Here is a 20,068-nt window from a genome sequence, read left to right on the forward strand (position 1 = left end):
TATAACCAATCAGCATTCAATATTTTTAAGTGATCCATTAACTGAAGTACACAGGATCTGTCATAAAAATACAAAAGGATATAAACTGATTCTGAAAGCTAATAATCCCATAAAAATATATAATGTAAATATATGTCTGCATGTAAGTTGAGTCCAAACTGTACAGACCCAAATATGTCGAATGCTAATCCAGTAGAGCATCATCTACGCAGTTTCTTACATGTAGAAAACAAATTTTTATGTAAATGATGTTTCTCCAAGAATACTTACCCAATCATATTATATTAAGAATATTTGCCTGCTACCTCGCAAATCCAGCCCTACTAAAAGATGAAAATTATATCTTTTCCCATTTATATCAATTGACAAAGGGCAATAACTCTTGCCCATTACCTCCTCTTGATACCACCAGGTGTTGCCAGTTTTTAGCTGGGTGAGATACTAATGAGGATGCTTGCATGGCGGGGTGGTTCAGAGGGCTTTTAATTGATTGGGTAAGTATTCTCAGAAACATAATTTACTTAAAAATCTGCCTTCTCCTTCGAATACGTTCCCCAATCACATTACATTAGGAAAATTAGTAATACGATGAGGGGATGCTGAACATCTGATCCTTACATCTGGTATCCTTCTAGACAAGAATGGTTGAATGATAAGCCATTCTCCTAACTACAAAACAGCCTCAGGTCACTTGACATGTGACCCTAACATACAGTTAAGAAGATGATTATTGAAATCTTGTCTACAACATTTTTTCCAATGAATCCAGCTAAGCTAACAGGCTGTGTTGATTGCTCCAGTTGGGTCTGGTGGCCATCTGTGCTTCTGCCACTGGACCCACCAGATTCTAGATTGCCTCTGCAATGCCAAATCTCTGAAATGGAGGTGAGAAGGTTGGCTCTGCCTGTCAACCAACAGCTTCTATTATACCTCTGGTTGAAATTTTGATTTTGAATGTGAGGCTCCCAGAGACTGCTTGAAACTTCTGAGCAGTAATCTATGAGAGGCTACTGTGATCTTGTGAGACATCAGAGTACACCAACTGTATGACCCACTTCAGCCACAAAGAAAGGGGTTGAAGCATGACATCCTGTGTTCTGGCTCAAAAAGATTCCTTGAAACTTTTGAGCAGTAAGCTCTGTGGGCAACTCTGATCTGGTGAGACATCTGAGTATGCCAAGTGTACAACCATTTCAGCCCTGAAGGGTGACAGCCTGTGGTCCAGTTCACATAGAAGGAAGAAGCATTTGTGCATGCCATGAGCTGTCACTGTGAGCTTCAAGTTAGTGCTAGACTGCGTGAACAGCTACAAAGCCCAATGGTGTCATGAGAAACTCCAAACCCTCCGATCTGAACTGAAGGGAATTCAGGTCAACATAAATGGCATGCAGCTGTCTTACCTTCCAAGCAGAAGCTAAAGCTATCAGGAAACATGTGTATGGTACTGATTTTAGTGAAGTGTAGGCTAGAAGCTTCGAAGCGATTCAAATTGAGCCATGTTAAAACTCAGGATTTAATCCATTTGGAGACAAAATGAGGGATATTGGTTGACTGAGATCAATATTGTCTAAAAGGTCTCTATCCTGTCGAAAACATGATTGCTGTTATGCCAGCATGTGTCCAAGATTATGTGGCAGTATTCTTTGGTAGCAAATGGGGCACATCTGTTTCTCCTCAAAAAGCAAGAGAAAAGTTGGCCAGTTGAGGGATATAGGCATGCAAAGGGATGATGTAGTTGGTATAACACCAGTCCTTAAAAGCATGCCACTTTCCTACGCGAGTCTTCAGAGTGGAGGGTCTGCTTACTCTCGAGATTCTCTCCACAATCAAAGGTTTGATTTGATTGACACACAAGGCTGTTCTGGTGACAGCTGAGTGTGTAGAAGAATAGAGCAGTCTGGGCAGGGAAGGACCACCCATGACAGTGGATGCTGGAGAAAATTTGGGTTCGCCAGAACCTTTCCAGGTGTACTATGGCTAGATAGAGTAGATCAGTGAGCCAGGGCTTGTCCCATCAGAAGAAGGCTGTCAGAATCATCTTGTCATTCTGACCACATAACATCTGGGTTATTTTTAGTATCAGCACCATAGGAGGGGAGGCAAAGGCCCACAAGCCCTCCCAAATGATTGATAAGACATCCACAGCCCAAGCTTTTGGATCTAGAACTGGAGAGATGAAGGTGGGTAGCTTCTGATTCCACCTCATCGGCAAGAGGCAGATCACTGGATGCCCTAGAAGTGCGCAAATCCATGTGAAGACTGATTGATGGAAGGACCATTCCATGTGAAGAACGTGACCACCTCTGGATTGATTCTTGACTAGGACACTGATGGTGCCAGGAATGTGTCTGAATTGTATGTTGATATGGAGATTGTTGCACCCACGTAGAAAATGCCAAATCAGAACACACAGGTCGAGTGATCTGTTGCCTCACTGTTGTCAGAACAAATTTGAACCGTTACCGCCTCAGAGTCAATCTTTTCAGAAATGAAAGGTATTCATGACAACCTTCATTTCTAGGATGTTGATGTGTAGAGGCCATTCCCCTGTCTCCCAGATGTTGCTGACAGTAGTGAAGGTCAGCAACAGGTGGGCAGCCCCAACGTGTGCAATGGTGGCAGTAACTACTATTATTTCCGCCTGGAGCTTCTTCAGCGGGATTCCAATGGTCAGTCGACCTGGATTACCCAACTGACATGGGAATGATTGAATCTCAGGCGTGATCATGACTGTTTGATTAAGAGGACATAAAATGGGGCACCAATGTGCTGACAAGGCCCACAGAAAGGGGCAGCCATTTAGAATCAAGTCTGCTGCTATATAACAAACTGATGAGTTGCAATAACGCTCCTGCTGAAATCCAAGTCCTGTTGGAAATGAACTTGACAAGTTCAACAATTCTGATAATGTAAATAATGTAAATGCAAGGGGTCCCATCAGATTCCGATTTGTTAAGAACTCCATACCCAGATGGTGCCTTGGAGTAAGATAGAACTTACTATCTCTTCCATAAAAAAAAGATGAAAATCTGAAAGGAGGGTTTGGGGGTTTCGAGGGGCAGCGCCCCCAATCAGGGGGTCCACGTGGCCGAAGGCCCCTGGCCAAAAATGCATTTTACACTCATGAAAAGCTGCTCCTGGTGCAACTTATGATCATAATATATAACAAAATAATCATTTGAAAAGCTAACAAACTTACCAAAAATTTTCAACTTGAATAATTTCACAATATTTATTGTCACATGAATTTGTTTTCCAATACTATTGGTGCTTAAGTTATTTCATGTGTATATCAGTGTTCACATCATAATTAAGTCAATAATTAGGCACTTTTTGCTGCCAACATATTACACTTCTCTCTTTTCATAACAAATCTGTAAAATAAACACCCAAGTACATTACCTATATACAAATAATCCCATATATTCACTTGTCTTTTTGTCCACTGGACAAAACCTGTTGATATGCCAGTCAAGCTCTTTTTATGGCTTTATCAAAGATTTCTTTAGCCTTCCTTTTTGTCACCAATGATTTTGTTGGCTCAATGTGCAATCGTTTCTTTTCCTTCTCAATGACAGCCTTTTTCCTTTCAAGCTCCAGCTTGTGTTGGCGACATGCAGTGCACATATTCTGACAGAGGGCTACATCTGTTCCAGACTCTTACAACCACGACTTCCGTAATTTATATCTTTATTGCAGAGGTCACAAAATGCCAGTCCTCGAGCATTCAGTTTTCTTATAAACTGACCAACTATATTTCCGTCGACTTTTTGCTCCAGCCATTCCCATTTCCATACATTTTTTAAACCTTTATCTAAACTTTTCGTGTCATGGTCTCTCTCAACAACTCGGGATGCCATTTTTTGTAAGCACGCTTCTTCTTTCCATTGCCATCAGTTTCATTTACATGAAGATTCACTGGATGAATTTAAACTTTTGACCAATCAGAATACTCTTTACAAGAGTTGTGGGCTAACTAATATATGGAGCGAATACGTTACAAGGGTCGTTGCGGAATGGGACCGAACAGAACGTTTAAAAAACCAGAAAAAACCTGGATGGGACATAAAACAAAACCCCAGACTATATCAAGAAAAATCGGATTCAAGTCAGGAGAAAAGCAGAATTCCGCTTTAAAACGGAGAAAAATCACGTCTGAGGATACTGCCCAGATCAACTGCCACTGATGTAGATGATGTCGGATGAACTGGGACACAATCAATTGTTTGAGTGAAAGACCAGGGGCTGATGCTGAGGCTAAAGGGGAGAATGGCGATTTGATAAACGGTGTGGGGGTATGCAAAACAGATTGACCTCACCATCTCTATCTTTGAATTGGTGAGGTGACTCCAGTCGATGGTGGGCATAAACCTGCTGTTTGCATTCCAAAAAAGGAAATAGACTTGAGTAAAATGCTGGAGATGTGGCCTTTGCACAAGCTCTATGCCTTTTTTTTATGAACAGACATATCTCCTGTTAAAGAAAGGCATCTATCTCCCAATCTGGACATGTATCTGTGAAGAGGGGGAGGGGATTGTTGATGAACAAAGCCTGTAGCCCCTCCAAATGACCTAGTGTCAGCTGGACTGCCAGTGTTGTCTCAACAGTTGGCGATGTCGGGATGGCCAGTAACAGTACGGCAGTATAAAGAGCTGGATCCAATGGAGGTGGTAAAGAAGAGCTAATGAATAAGAGTTTCTTCCACTTGTTTATCTGGTATAAACTGGGAGATGTACATCTTTTCAAGAAAGCTGTATTTTGGACGTAATGAAATTCTTATTTTCCTAATTTTAACATTATATGGGAATTTATTCCCCAAAAATGGTTGGATCATAATGTTACATTCATTATTGATAAGCATGCATTTCAGGAACATTTTCTTGAATTTCAAAGATTTAAACAAAACTGAGATAGTCTCAATGATGTTTCTTGCCTTTCAAGGTGTCATTCAGACAGAAAAATTATAATTTATAATTTCAAAATTGGATGTAAGAATGAATGTCAGGCCTTTCATCCCAGACCTATCAGAAATTATTCTTCATAGTAGTAAAGGCTGCAAAATCTTTAGCAAATTACTTCTGAATTTGAATGTTTCATCAACCATTTAAAAAATGGTGGCAAGAAAATTGCAACTTTACTAGAAGGAAACAAAACAACGGTGGTTTCTATACTGTATTATACATGGCATTTTACCAGTGAATTAATTTCTGTATACAATACATGCTTATGATACTGATAAATGTACTCTCTGTTACAGTTCACCAGAAACAGTAGTGTGGTTAGTAGTTTATGTTTCCCAGTGGGATTGAGCTGTATTGAGATTAGTTATTACTCCCAGTGCTAACATATATTTCTTTAGAGAAAATAGACAAAAATGGCAATTATATGAAAACCCTTGCTTCTTCTAACCAAGTGCTTTATATATTCATGAAAGATGAAAGTAGATATACCTACATTATTAATGTAAGATGAAAATAGATATACCTACATTATTCATGTAAGATGAAAATAGATATACCTACATATTATGGTTTTAAATAATTCTGTACAGATTATTATGCATTATAAAAATGTATCAAAGTCAAAATGGACAGGAAAGAAAACATGATATTTTGGGAACAAAAGGAATCATTACAACTTTCTAACCATAGCTGACTTTTGCATTATGTTTTATATATTCAATTTTCAAGTGTGATTTTAATTTTAATATAAAGATGGTTTTATCAGGAAAAAACATGATAACAACAAACATGGAGATTCAATATATCGTCAACTTGAAATAACATTCTTACTCTCCTTCTCTCTTTCCTACATCTTTTCTACGTTACACTCTTTCTCATTGCTTTTTAATGTTACTGAATTAAATGCATTATTATTACAATATCTCGAATTTATTATGCTACTTCGTATATTAACAATTATATGAAAGAGGACCATGATACTGAGGTTACATCCCATTTTATACAGCAAAATAAAATGTCTGAATTTTTTTAAATTTCCAATGTCAATGGTATGCATTTAAAATATTTCTTTAAAAATGTTAAAACTTATTTCAGTCGCAGTTATATTTTATCATAATTTAAAACATTTATATTTTATGCATTTGCTATTTGTTTGTTAACAATAGAAAGTAGTTCCTTTATGCATGTGAATGCAATATGTGTATTTGCATGCGAGTTCAGTATCAGGCAATACTGAACGATTCTGACAATGTAAAGTTAACGGAGAAGATAATAAAATCAGATATGAAACTATCACTCTGTTCCTTTAAAACTCTCAACAACAGAAACCCAAATTTAGTAATGCATTTATATTTCACTTTAAACAAGTGAAAACAAAAGTAAACTAATTATGGATGTGAAAAATGCAGAATCTGAATATATTTCTGAGAGCATAGGCTGATGCATGAAATGCAAATGTGAATGGAACGCAAATGGAATGACAACATAACATGAAACAAATATGCAATACAAATGAAATGCAGATTTTGTAAAGTCAACCATTTTATGGTCTGTAACTGTCTTAACTAGCGATCTGCTAGAAATTATTTGCATTACCTTGGCCCCCCTGCCAATTGCATATCTGTTTGGAATTTGACCCATCAGGTTCTGGATATTCTGGATGGAAGTAGCTATTGTATGCATCCAGCTGAGCTCTCCATCCTGTCAATAAAATGCAGGTAGAATGCAAACATTTTAGTAGATTCTGCTGTTCCAAAAAATACTTACCCAATCACACTCATTTTGGAGACACACCCCCCCTTACATATTTCCCATCTCTATATCCCATATCAACAAAGGGAAGAAACTCTTACCCACAGCCCCACTATGTTGCTACCAATCAACTGGTTGTTTGCCAGTTTTACCTGAGCAATACATAAATGAGGATGCTTGTAATAGTGGGTAGGTGTGTAAGGGTTTAATAGTAATGTGATCTCAAAAAACATAATTAACCAAACATTTTACTTTCTCAATCCAAATAATTCCCCAATGACACCAATGCTGGGAAAATAAGTAAAAGGTAGAGGAAATGGATGAGCATTAAAATTTCCACTGTGGGAACCCATCAACAAAAAAAATGGCTGGATTCTATATGAGAAGGAGAAAAACCAATCTTCTAATATGAAGGCAATACAAATGATGGCCATGTAACAGGTGATGACAATACCTTAATAAAAAGACAAAATGACCATTTCTGAGCACAAATTTTTGCTGAAAACCAGTGAAACAACTAAACCTACACCCTCGATGAGGCTGCACTGGAATCAATTGGGTCAAGTGGTCATCTCAGCTACAGTTACTGGACCCACTGGAGTCAATTTTTACCTCTGCAATGCTAGATCTTGCAAATCAAAACTAGAGAAGTTTGACCGTACATGTCAGCAAATGGTTTCTAATATGTCTCAGGTCAAAATGCAAAACTCACCCAGATGTCTCAAATCTAATGAGATGAATTCTCCAAGAGGCATATCCAGAGCTGCCAACCTAATGTGGGTATGTAAGAAAGCTTGCCAGTAGCTTCTCGTGGGTCAGTGGTTCTTTCCGGGTTCTTCCTTCACCATTAATATGGCCGCCATGCATAGCCTATCGTGTGCTGAAAAATGGCAGTCAACCCTACAACAACAACAATAACCAGAGCTGCCAACCCTTCAGACTTGCAATTAGTGAAAAGCAGGATAAAAATTAGTGAATTTTTAACTCAGTGAAAAATTATACCATGTCACTAGCTTCATCAACTTTGATGGTCAGTACTGCATCATATGAAAATCCCAAAATAAAACTAAAACACATTATTTACACTGATTACATGTACAAATTTTTTTGCAGCCAAATTTACTTATATACACAAACTTCACGCTATTTGTCATGATATGATGCTGTGGCAGACTTTAACTTAATCAACTGGTAAATTTGTTTTCAAAACAGTTCAGGCCTCTTGCCTGCTGTTTAGTTTTGGCGACTAAAATTGTTGCACCTACAGAGGCACTAAAGTTTGTCTTATTTTTCCTTACAATGGGAAATACTCTTTCACTGTCACTGTTGCTGATCTCTAAATGAGAAAGGCAGATTATATTCAACAAGAAAACTCACAATGCTTCAGCATTGGTTGCAGGACTTGAGTTGCAGAGTAGGTGGTTTAACATACTCCAGAGCTGAAAATCTGCTGTGGGTGCTCTTATTTTTGCCAATATCTATATGCTTTTTGCTAGCAGTGTGCTTTTTCACATCATTCTGCCACATGCCCACACATATATTATTACATAGTTCATGTATGACATGTAAAATGCAAGTAACGATACGAGCCCCTGTGCACTTTCCCAATTCTAAAATTCACGGCACATGACTGTGTGAAAATCATAGAGGCCTAGTGTACATCGATGTTTGATGGCTGAATGCAAGGCCAATTTTTGTTGTACTGCAATCTATACTTCACTTCTTGTGAAATACCTATCTTTTCCCTTGGAGGTGAAAGCATTTTAACTGTAGTGTACCTTAATTACGAAACATTAAACATTGAAAGATTAATGACTAGTGGTGTCAGCACATGCGCGACAAAATATGTACTCAAGCAAATTATGATACATGCTAATCTTTCAATATCTCAAAAATTCCCTCACTCAAAAAAGCTGTCTTCATTTAGTGTTGGTTTTAAAACAATTACCATTTTTAGTTGGGCCCGGTTTTATTCATAATGAACATTTGTAAAACTTGTTCTAAATATATATTATATACATTACAATGCTTGCTACAGGGCTAACAATTGGATATAGTTCTACTAACATCACGACTAGCAATATGGGGCTGTTATTGACATCAGTGACCACTGCTGCTATTTAGACTAGCACTTAATGGGATAGTTATTTTATGCCTGATTTAAGCCAATTGAGAATTCAGAAATTCATGATTTTTTTGTATGTGGCGTGAATCCGTGAATCGCTAACAAGAGTCATGAAATTCATGCCAAAATCATGAGGGTTGGCAGGTCTGCATATCTGATGTTTTGATTTTCAGAATATTACCCACTTCAGCCATAACACAAGGGCTTGAGTTATATCCTTGGCCTAAAGCAGGCAATAGAGACGAAAGTTGGCAGCTTATGATTCCATTTTGTGACCAAGAGATCTATCATCTATCTACAAATCTGCTGAAAGATCGCTGAGTAAAGTGACCAACTGGCATGAGGAGTCTGGCCCCTCCTTGACAGAAAACTGGACAAAATCAATCTGCCAGGAATGTCTGATCTGGACTGTAATCTTGTGCTGGGACAGTGACCCCTGCTGATTTCAGTGTAATGTGGTGGCCTATCTCACTGCCCCTTGTGGCCAAGCCTGCTGATTTCAGTGTGATGTGGCTGCCTATCTCACTGCCCCTTGTGGCCAAGCCTGCTGATGTGGCAGCCTATCTCACTGCCCCTTGTGGCCAAGCCTGCTGATTTCAGTGTGATGTGGCTGCCTATCTCACTGCCCTTGTGGCCAAGCCTGCTGATTTCAGTGTGATGTGGCTGCATATCTCACTATACCTTGTGGCCAAGCCTGCTGATTTCAGTGTGATGTGGCTGCCTATCTCACTGCCCCTTGTGGCCAAGCCTGCTGATGTCAGTGTGATGTGGTGGCCTATCTCACTGCCCCTTGTGGCCAAGCCTGCTGATGTGGCTGCCTATCTCACTGTCCCTTCTGGGCAAGCATGCTGATTTCAGTGTGATGTGGCTGCCTATCTCACTGCCCCTTGTGGCCAAGCCTGCCGATTTCAGTGTGATGTGGCTGCCCATCTCACTGCCCCTGACCATGTTTCTGTTGTGGCCAAGAATGCTGAGGGTGAAAAAGTAGTGGAAGCAGTAAGGAATGTTGAAGAAGCAATGTGCCATGTGCTTCCACACATTCTCTATACGACCTCAAAACAACAGTGACAAAATAACCCTGCAAAGAGTATGATGCCAAACAATGATGAGGCCTCAGTAATGATGAACAAATAAAGAATCTCCTCATATTAAATCAAGGTCAGACACTGGAGGAGTGTTGTCATATAAATCACTCTGACTATGCAGCCTGTTAATTCAAACACAAGCTCATTTTCCAGTTTGTTTCTTAGATGAAGGATATCGCAATGACCCAAATCAAGCATATATGATGTCACCAGCATATTCTGTGCCAGCCTGGAAGTCACATCGAATGCCCAGTGATTCACTTTACAGAACTGCAAAGCAGATATGTTTACTATTGCAATATTCTTATAAATGACCGGAATTGGCCATGTGTGTGGCTTCAGCATGCTGAAAAGACAATGGTAAAAGGCTTTCAGAACAAAATGCCACTATAATACCCAAAATTATAGATTCTGCCTGAGAGATATCCAGTGACCCAGCTAACATTTATCATGGTAAGGAAGGAGACAAAAAAAGGGCTATTTGACCTCATCCTCAACATCTTATGACACTTTGATGTTATAGTCCTGACTCACAAATGGAGCAGTTGGAGTTAAATTCTGGTAAATTTCCTTGACAGATGATTTAGATTTGAGTTTGGTCCTTGCCAAAATCAGATCAGAATGAGTCAGCAGATCAAAGTTTTCCCCCACATTCACTGTTAGGGTTGTCATTGCCTAGCATTGCCTCCATGTCTGCATACACCAATTAGCATGAAAGAAGTACCATTATTCGCAAGTGTAGCACTGTCTTTCTCTACGGGATATACCAATAACATTGGCCAGGAGAGATGACTGGTTGGACAGCTGAAAGGAATACTGAAAGGCAGCGGGACTGTAGAATGACAGTCAGCTGGGTCATTGTCTGCACACATTTTCAGGTGCCAACTAAAGATATCAGACTCAAATGCCTTTTTATCTCATGCCTTCACATTTTTTGAAATATTGAGGACTATGTCCCTTCTGACCAGGAGCTACAAATGCTGCATAGTGCTGTCTATGTACATTGAGTGCAAGGAAGGTAAGTCTTTCGCTTATCCTCACTGACCTTGAACATTTTGCACTTTGTACATGCGATCACCACTGTTTTCCAAAAATGACAGAAAACTACACAAACAAAAACAAGATGCAACTCACAAAAAACACAAATGTTAAATCCAACCATTGTTTGTGGTATATAATTACAGCCTGCACATATCGATGATACCACATGTGATATACCAAATCAGAAAATAAAGTCCATAACATTTGTGGAAATATGTAAAACTATCCATGAAAAAAAAAATCACAAAAAGAAACATATTCATGAAATTAACAGAAAATGTTACCTGAACTTTGTGGAAATTCATAATATTTTACTATATCTTTTGTTGAATTGGTAGATGCAATGATGATCCTGTAGGATTCTGAGAGGATGATGTTTATCATACCGCTGAGAAAGCTTCAACAAGTAAACCAATGGTTGATGGATAACTATGTAGAGATGCTAATGGGTAATGGGTAAGAGTTTCTCAGCTTTATCTATGTAGGATATAGAGGGACTGGATTGTTCCTAATGTTAATGTGATCAGGGAATGTTGTATGTGATCGAGAACAATGTAATAGCTTGTTGTGCCTGCTCCAATTTGATTGTGATTGATCTTTAATCCCTTATTTCTTCAATCAACATCTTCCTTATTCACATGCAAACACTTTCCCAGATATTTCATCATAGGTTAATGCAAATAAACTGTGTAATGTTTCTGTAAAAAGAAATGTCTAAATTAAGAATACATTGGCATAAGAACACAGTGTTACTCAAATGTTTTTCCACCACTTAATCTGAGTCTGAGTTGTGTTATCTTCTTGCATCATAAACATTAATTTATCTTAAATATACCATTTTCTGCTGATCCTGACCTTATGTTGCACATAAAATCAAATTATTAATTGTTCTGAACAATGTTCTTTTAGAACAGAAAATGACACAGATTAATAAATATATGGCCAGTTTTTCTTTACCAATATAATCCCATTTTCATGATACAAAACATGAGGTCATGGCAGTTATTTCAGCCAAACGTTTACGGAACACTAATTCCCTCTTTTGTGATTTTTGAGAAGAAAAAAATAATCTGTAAGTTTAAAACATCCACTTATCTAAATTTATGTTGGAATTAAGAATAAAAAATATTATTCGACTAGAAAATAGTTTACGAGACAAGTTTACCAGGAAGAAACTTCTGAAGAAGTCTGGAATTTCCATGGACATTATGTCACTGTCCACTGCCACTAGGTCATGGTGGAATTCATCAATCTCACAATATCCATACACTCCCTCCTGCTCCAGTATCATCTCGCAAAGGTATAGCTACAAGTAATAAACAAAGGCATTGTAACATTGGATCCTTTACAGTACTATAAGTAATAAACAAAGGCATTGTAACACTGGATCCTTTACAGTACTACAAGTAATAAACAAAGGCATTGTAACACGGGATCCTTTACAGTACAGTAAGTAATAAACAAAGGCATTGTAACATTGGATCCTTTACAGTATATGTACTATAAGTAATAAACAAAGGCATTGTAACATTGGATCCTTTGCAGTATATGTACTATACGTAATAAACAAAGGCATTGTAACATTGGATCCTTTACAGTACTATAAGTAATAAACAAAGACTTTGTAACATCGGATCCTTTACAGTACTATAAGTAAAAAACAAAGGCATTGTAACACTGAATCATTTACAGTATATGTACTATAAGTAATAAACAAAGGCACTGTAACACTGGATCCTTTACAGTACTATAAGTAATAAACAAAGGCATTGTAACATTGGATCCTTTACAGTACTATAAGTAATAAACAAAGGCATTGTAACATTGGATCCTTTACAGTACTATACGTAATAAACAAAGGCATTGTAACACTGGATCCTTTACAGTACTATAAGTACACAAATTATCTATATGAAGCAAGTGTATTTGATGAATGGCAGATGAATTTCGGAATCAAAATTTATTTACATTTCAGAAGATTAATTTAATAGTTAATAGCAGTTTATCTTTAAGAATGAAGCTTGGAACCATAAAATATGGTTCTATGAATTGTCCAAAAATATATATAGATTTTTTAAAATTTATTTTTAATATCAATGTGACCCAACACCTGGCATGGAGTTGGGTGAAAAAGACCTAAGACAAAGCAAAATAACAACTACTTCCCTCCAGACATTTGCCATAGCTTGATCTGCATCCTTAGCAGAAAATAATTCATTTCTTACAATTTCAATTTGAAAACCAACTATCTACATTTCATTTCAATCTCTACTGTAACCATTCCCATTACAACTGAATGGTTTAAAATTTTTAATCCCGTAATATCTTAGTCCAGGTCATTTGGACATTTGTTGAACACAGTCAGTCCTCATGTATTTCTATTTTTACACAATTGACTCAGTTTGTACTTGTTGTATGGAGCCGTTTTTATACCCTTTGGTCAGTTTCATATATCTTCCCAAGCAACCATATTGCATAATGAATCACTGCAATGCTATAGTATTCACCACTTTGCAAAAATATACTCATCTAGCAGAACAGCTATCTACATTTCAATTCAATCCCAGCATGCTCCTAGATAAAGCTAGACAAGATCACCATGAGATATTTTGAGTTCCAATTTGGTCTAAAACTGTAAAATATGTGAAAGAAAATAATTTTTTTAAAAATTGTTTCTTTAAAAATATTTACCTGATCACATTAAAATTAGAAACTACTCTCTGCTACCTACAAATCCAGCCATCCTTGAAAGATGAAAAAAGTCTGTTCATTATCATGTAGATGGAAAGTAACTCTTACAGGTTAAACCAGCAGCTCCTCCCCCACCAAGATGCTTGCATTGCAGGGAAATGCTGTATTCAATTAAGTATTTTCAGAGACAGATAACTTACTAAATTTCCTTTCTGTGTTAAATACATTAACGGATTACATTAACATTTGGAGAACTCCAGGAGGAGGAGGAAATGTTTGAGCATCTAACCTCTACCTGGCTTACCCTGTTGGAGCACAATACTGAAAGAATGAACTTCTAATGTAAGTTTAGTATAACTGAAGACAATGTGTTTATACCTGTGCAAGGTAGATCACTGTGGAATCCCACACTTGGTTGGTTATTGCCTAACATTCAAAAGTGTCACAGGTAAATCCAGTGAAAGTTGCAAGTCAAGCCTGCAGCTTCAGTTGTACTTTCATGGCAGCTATCATTAGATACAGATTCAGCTTTCTCCTTTGTGAGGCCAAATCGTAGAAGTAGAAGCTGGAGAAAGTAGACTAGGCATGCCAGATAACTGACTCCAATATGTCTCAAAATGAGACATTTCATTCAGAGGTCAATCTTGTGGAAATTGCTTATATTTACTGAACCAAAACTGTGCAGAGTCATACCTGATCCCATGTGTGTTCGGAGTATGCCGTATTAATAACTTTGTTGAGCACTTGTGGGATACTGTCCTCCTTTCCTTCTGTAACCAGTAGGAATAGTCTTTAATGATAAATGTTTCAATGAGGTAGAAGAAAGGGGATAACGCTTAGATGAGTCAAGCCAATTCATTAACCAGGAAAGGTTATATTTTTGACACAAGGTGAGTGAGCATGGTCCAGATATGCCAAAACTGGACAGCAAATTGGAAAGGTCCTTTTTGTGACCAATATCATCTCTTTCGTGATTCATGAACATGTCTGAGATCATGGAATGGTATCCCTTAGTGGCTAGCTTTTGCCAGCTGTGGAGTGGAGGATGATACTGGTGTGATATGACATCAGTCCTTGAAAACCCAACATTTCCCCTTACATGCTTTTGAAGTGGAGGACCAAGCAGTTGCTGCAATCCTCTACAAGACTGAAGAGGGGTAATCAGAACTATTCTGCAGTCTGTGCACATCATTTTCTCTATTAGTTTTGGTATTAGAACCACTGGAGGAAAGCCAAAGAATAATATTCCCTCCCACCTTATTTAAAGTGTACTAACAGCCCATGCCTCTCAGTCCAGGAAACAAGAGACGAAGGTAAGCATTTTGCTGCTATTATGACTTTATGGTCTTAAACTAAGTAATATAAAAGAGCTAAAACTAATCCATTTTGTAGCATTCAACAAATAATTTATCTCCCTAGAATACAAAAGTAAAAATTAAAAAGAACATATGGTACTGCAAAACAAATCCTAAAATAATCCTATAATTACTATTAAACACAAGTCCTAATGAATAAAGTCCTGAATAAACTTCACTGGTATTTCAAACATTTTCTGATGCTGAAGGTATTAATGTACCTGTAGTGGCCAGTAGTCTCTAATGTACTAATGTACCAATGGTATAAATTGTAACTATATGCCAACAGTATTTTGTTGAATCACAGTAATATAATCCTTGTCAGAATTCACTGTAATTCCCAGTTAATGTATCTCTCCCAAAATATTATAGAGCACTTTGTATTTCCAGAGAATAATAAACAATTTCATGCAAATCAAATTCTGAATACAACAATATAAATGATTTCTACCCAGATGTTATCACAGAAATAAATAATATTTCCAGTAAACAAGGTTATAAACCCTCAACTTGACCTATGACACTATTAGCATTTACAACAAAAAAAAACTATTATTTATTAGAAAATTCCATTCTAGAAATTTATGTTACTAAAATTATAATAAAGAACATGGTAAACACAATGTCCATGACTCAGACCAAGATAAATATGTTAACTTCTATTAATAATGATCCTAATATTAAACCCCCACTCAAAGAGGAAATATTAGCTGTATTAGTTGTTTCCAGAATTTTTTTAAAAATCAATGATTCTGGTCATGCAGACAATGAACTTTGGACAAGGTCAGCTACAAGATGCAATTTTACATAACCGAAAGTATATAATGAATAAAACAAACTAATAAGCAATGCAAATTAAATATACATAACAGTTGTTCCCCCTCATTGCAAATAGGTCAAGTATCAGTCTGACACAAATGTCACAGGCTCGGCAGAAGAGAAGTAAAGAGATCACTCCATATGAAGCAGCTGACCACTCCTTGATAACAAATCAGCCTGGATATTAAGCCTGCCTAAGGATGTGTCAGACTTGTATATGCATGTGATGAACAGCACATCAGTGAAGGTACTCACATACCATGACACAAAGGTTTGGAGATTTTGTGCCCCATTGTTTAAACATGAAAGTCACCATGACCAAACTGTCTGACATTATCAGAACCTTTGTCTTTTGGATGCATTCTACCCAAGCACGGGAGTTACTGAGAATGAACTTCAATTACAGGAGACAAAGTTCTGTAACAAATGCGTTCCCCAAACTGACATCTGAAAAAATGTCAAATTGTGGGGCTTCTAAAGGTATTCCCACTGCCAGCCCCCACATCTTGCAACTACAGCAAAAAGTGTTTGATTTCAGTAAAGACTGTAATATGGTGATATAAACGATCCAAGACTGGGCACGACTGTGCCATAAGGTACATATGCAGCAATGGCATGTAATGGTGGCTGAGGTATAACAGGTCCGCTGATGCACTGATTAGCCCGAGGAGTCAAGAAGCCTTCTCTGAGGCATGTGCGATACAATTCATTTGTAAGGGAAGAACAAAACCAGGTTGATATCAGTTAGAAACTCCATATCTAGATCAACAAAATTTTGAAAATGGACAAGATCCAACTTCTCTGCACTGATTATCCACCCTAAACTATGAAAAGTAGATTAATTTGTTTGTGCTGTGAACAAATTCCAAACTTTACCACAGTATATCATCCAAGTATACATCAATGCTGTTGAGGAGGATGTCCAAAAGAGGAATATGATATCTTGGTGAAGGCCCAAGTGCTGAGATTGAGGCCAAATAGAAGGGTGTGGAATTGGTACACTACTCTGCAGTAGGCAAAATGACATTACTTGCATGATACCTGGTGGATAGATATATGAAAATAACAGATCAGATAGGTCAAGACTGATCATGCATTTGTTGCGTCACACAGAAAGATGGGCTGACCTTGCCATCTCCATCTTGAATTTTCTGACAACTATTATATTAATTAAGTCTGCTCAACTCTATGACAGGTCTCAATTTCCTGTTGATTTTCATAACCATAAATAGTCTGGAATAGAAACCTGATGAATTTGGTTTTTGGACCAACTTTATGAGAAAAATCTCCTCTTGCCTCATGGCAATGCTGGGGATCTACATCATGATGAGGGTCATCCAAAGAGAAATGGGCTGTATGAACAAAATCCAGAAACCCTATGAAACCACTTGGATTAACCAATCATTTTTCAGAAAATAGGATGATCCAAGTGTGGTAAAACAAAGTCTGGCACATACAGGAAGGCTACCAGCAGGTGGAAGGGATAAGCAAGTCACTGGTGGTTGGCAGGAAGCTTGGAGGAGAAATATTCTTTTTTTCTCCCATTCGGCCTACTAGCAGAAGCTAAGGGCACAATGCTACCTTTAAACTATTTGGTCATGAATAGGTTGTCATTAGTGTTTAGAACTCTGGCTTCAGTTGTCTCATTATTGGTAAGAACTCTGCTGTCAGTTGTCTCATCCTGATGTGGTTGTGCAGAGATAGGGACTTGCATGGACAGCAAAAGGGGAAACTCATGTTTTCTCATCTCTTCAATTCCTCTATAGAAGAACAGGAGAGAGCCAAAAGGGAGGAAAAGGTTACCACAAGATGTGGTTTGAGAGAAGACTGTAGGAGTGTCTCTTTTATCAAATTCAGATTAAACGAGCTGATTTGGGCCTTCCCCAACATGTGTTGCTCAGCCCTAATTTGTACTTTGGCAATACAGCTTACTGAATCCCAGGCATGGTCACTAGGTGAAAGATCACTAAAGATGCTAGTAGGATGGAAGTCAACACAATATTACTGACCAAATTATATGTAGTATTAAACACTTGTCTGTTCACTTCATAACAGAGTAGAGCAGAAAGACTGAAGGCAGTAACATCGTTCTGTAGACTAGGTAAGTCTGAACAATAAACATCAGAATATGAACTGGACAATGAGAAAGTTGCAGGCAAATGACACACTAAAATGAAGGCTCTCCAGTTGTAAGAGCTGTGAAGTTTATCAGAAAGACGTGCAATAATATCTGCAATCTTTTCGATGATTGCAGCAAACTTCTGAAAGATAAATCTTCACAATCACTATGTCCGTTAAGACCTTGACTTTGTAAGTAGGATTTACTGCCTGTGGAGAAGGACATTCTAACAATGGAAATATTCTCTATACTGCTCTGAATGCAGACTTAAAACTAAATTCTGTCCTCTCCATAGTTGCATAAGAATCCATTGATGATGGAGAATGATTACAATGCATAAACAAGGTTCTACCTGTAGGATATGCTATTAGTACTGGAGCAGTCATGTCCAACACAGATCTCTAGCTGGTGAATACCAGATTCATGGAGTTGCTTGCATCATGTCCGATAGCTCCAAATGTGATGCCAGTTTGTCATGTAATGGTATCATGGATATGGCCAGACTCGCATCTAGTGGCCAGGTGGTGTGCTGGGTGTACGATCATGTAACTGTATGAACTGTCAAGAGACATGATCAGATGGCTAGCCGGTTCATCCACCAATCCCAGATGATACAGTCATGACAGCCAAAACCCTACTTTGATTGTCCAGAAATCATACAGCGGATGAAATATGATTTGAGGGACATCAGACCACATGTCTGTATTGAACACACTTTACATATGTGTGAAGAAGAGCACTTTGTGCAATTCAGGCATGTCTCATGGTTGCTTTCGACAACTTTAAAGTGTGAACACTTCTTGCACTCGACTGAAAGAGAAGAAAATCACAAAAGTATTTAAAACAAATATACAAAGTGCTGAAATGGGTAAACTCACATTGCCAAGAAAACCTAAGAATTCTTTAAGAGATCAAAGCTTAATAGCACAATACATTTACACCAGTGAGAACACAAGCGTTACTGACTTTTAGAACATGGACAATAACAAAGGTAAATAAATTGCAAAAGTACAAATAAATGCACTAGAAAATATGCAAATATATACACAATGTATAATGTCTGGATTTTCTTTACAACTGAAAATAAATGACAGATTGTCAAAATTAAATATACGTTTGAACAGATTCTAGACAGGACCGTACAAAGTTGCAAGAAAAAGTTTAAACTGGTTACATAAGGGATGCCAGCGGCCAGCAAGTGGGAACAAAAAATGTTGAACAGTAAAAGTTACCTCTCTTCATCTACATTTTATAAATTTAGCAGAGAGTAATATAAAACATTAATGTCCTTGGGTTATTTATTTGACAGAGAAATAAGAAATGTTATTGTGAATTTAATTAGTCAGATACAGAAAGAAATACAAGCAGCAGCGAATCCTGGAGCAAACTGAAGTACAGACACACAATATTGGGGGACTAGTGGAATTTGCTTGTAGCTAGTCTGTCAGATTCATGAAAAACATCCCCAAAAAAGAATAAAAACAAAAAGCCAATTGTTTAAAGACATAAATGAATATAATTATGTCCAGCCTGTCACATCAAGAAACTGTAAAATTATGAATTTCTGACTTGCATCCCAGTGTATAACCAAGATGACTGACCTTTTCATTCCAAAAGAATGGTAAAGCAACCTAACTATGAGCACTAGATTACACAAGATCTGATTGGTTGATTACCGCACATGGTTGCCCATACTATATTATATTATGTTTTGTGTTGTGACTGATCACATAAGCTTGATGTTCTGTTTCTACAATGGATTTAGAATAAACTTTACCCAGATTACTGTTCAAACTCCTTGGCAATTATTTGGGTTATTTTTTATTGATAACTCCATTTTAGAGACAAAAAGCCCGATCACAAAAACAAAACATAGGAGTGTGAACTCGAATGTAATGAGCATTTTGTGATGACTAAAATCTCAAAGGGACTAGTAATATTTTAACTGACACAAGTCTTCTTGGCTAAATAATCAAATTTCAGTAGGTGTCAATACCCATAATGACAGTACAAATACAGATACTATCAGATACAATGAAGTATATGATCCTATCAAAGGTTACCAGTGTTGAACAGAGTACAATAACAAACACTCAGTAGACTTATTTAACCAAAAACAC

At 37.5% G+C, this 20,068-nt stretch overlaps 1 protein-coding gene across 1 annotated transcript in view; it reads right to left on the bottom strand.

The window, feature by feature from the left end:
- Positions 1–20,068, bottom strand: part of LOC149802092 (vacuolar protein sorting-associated protein 33B-like) — an 88,969-nt gene that overhangs the window by 53,383 nt on the left and 15,518 nt on the right. The window contains exons 5-6 of the mRNA XM_089956490.1: positions 12,130–12,270; positions 6,558–6,662 (exon numbers count right to left, since the gene is read on the bottom strand). Coding sequence (XP_089812616.1) covers positions 6,558–6,662; positions 12,130–12,270 — 246 coding nt within the window. The remainder of the gene's footprint in view (positions 1–6,557; positions 6,663–12,129; positions 12,271–20,068) is intronic.

This window comes from Sinohyriopsis cumingii, chromosome 4 (genome assembly GCF_028554795.1).
Source record: "Sinohyriopsis cumingii isolate HCF-2022 chromosome 4, ASM2855479v2, whole genome shotgun sequence".
Taxonomy (NCBI): domain Eukaryota; kingdom Metazoa; phylum Mollusca; class Bivalvia; order Unionida; family Unionidae; genus Sinohyriopsis; species Sinohyriopsis cumingii.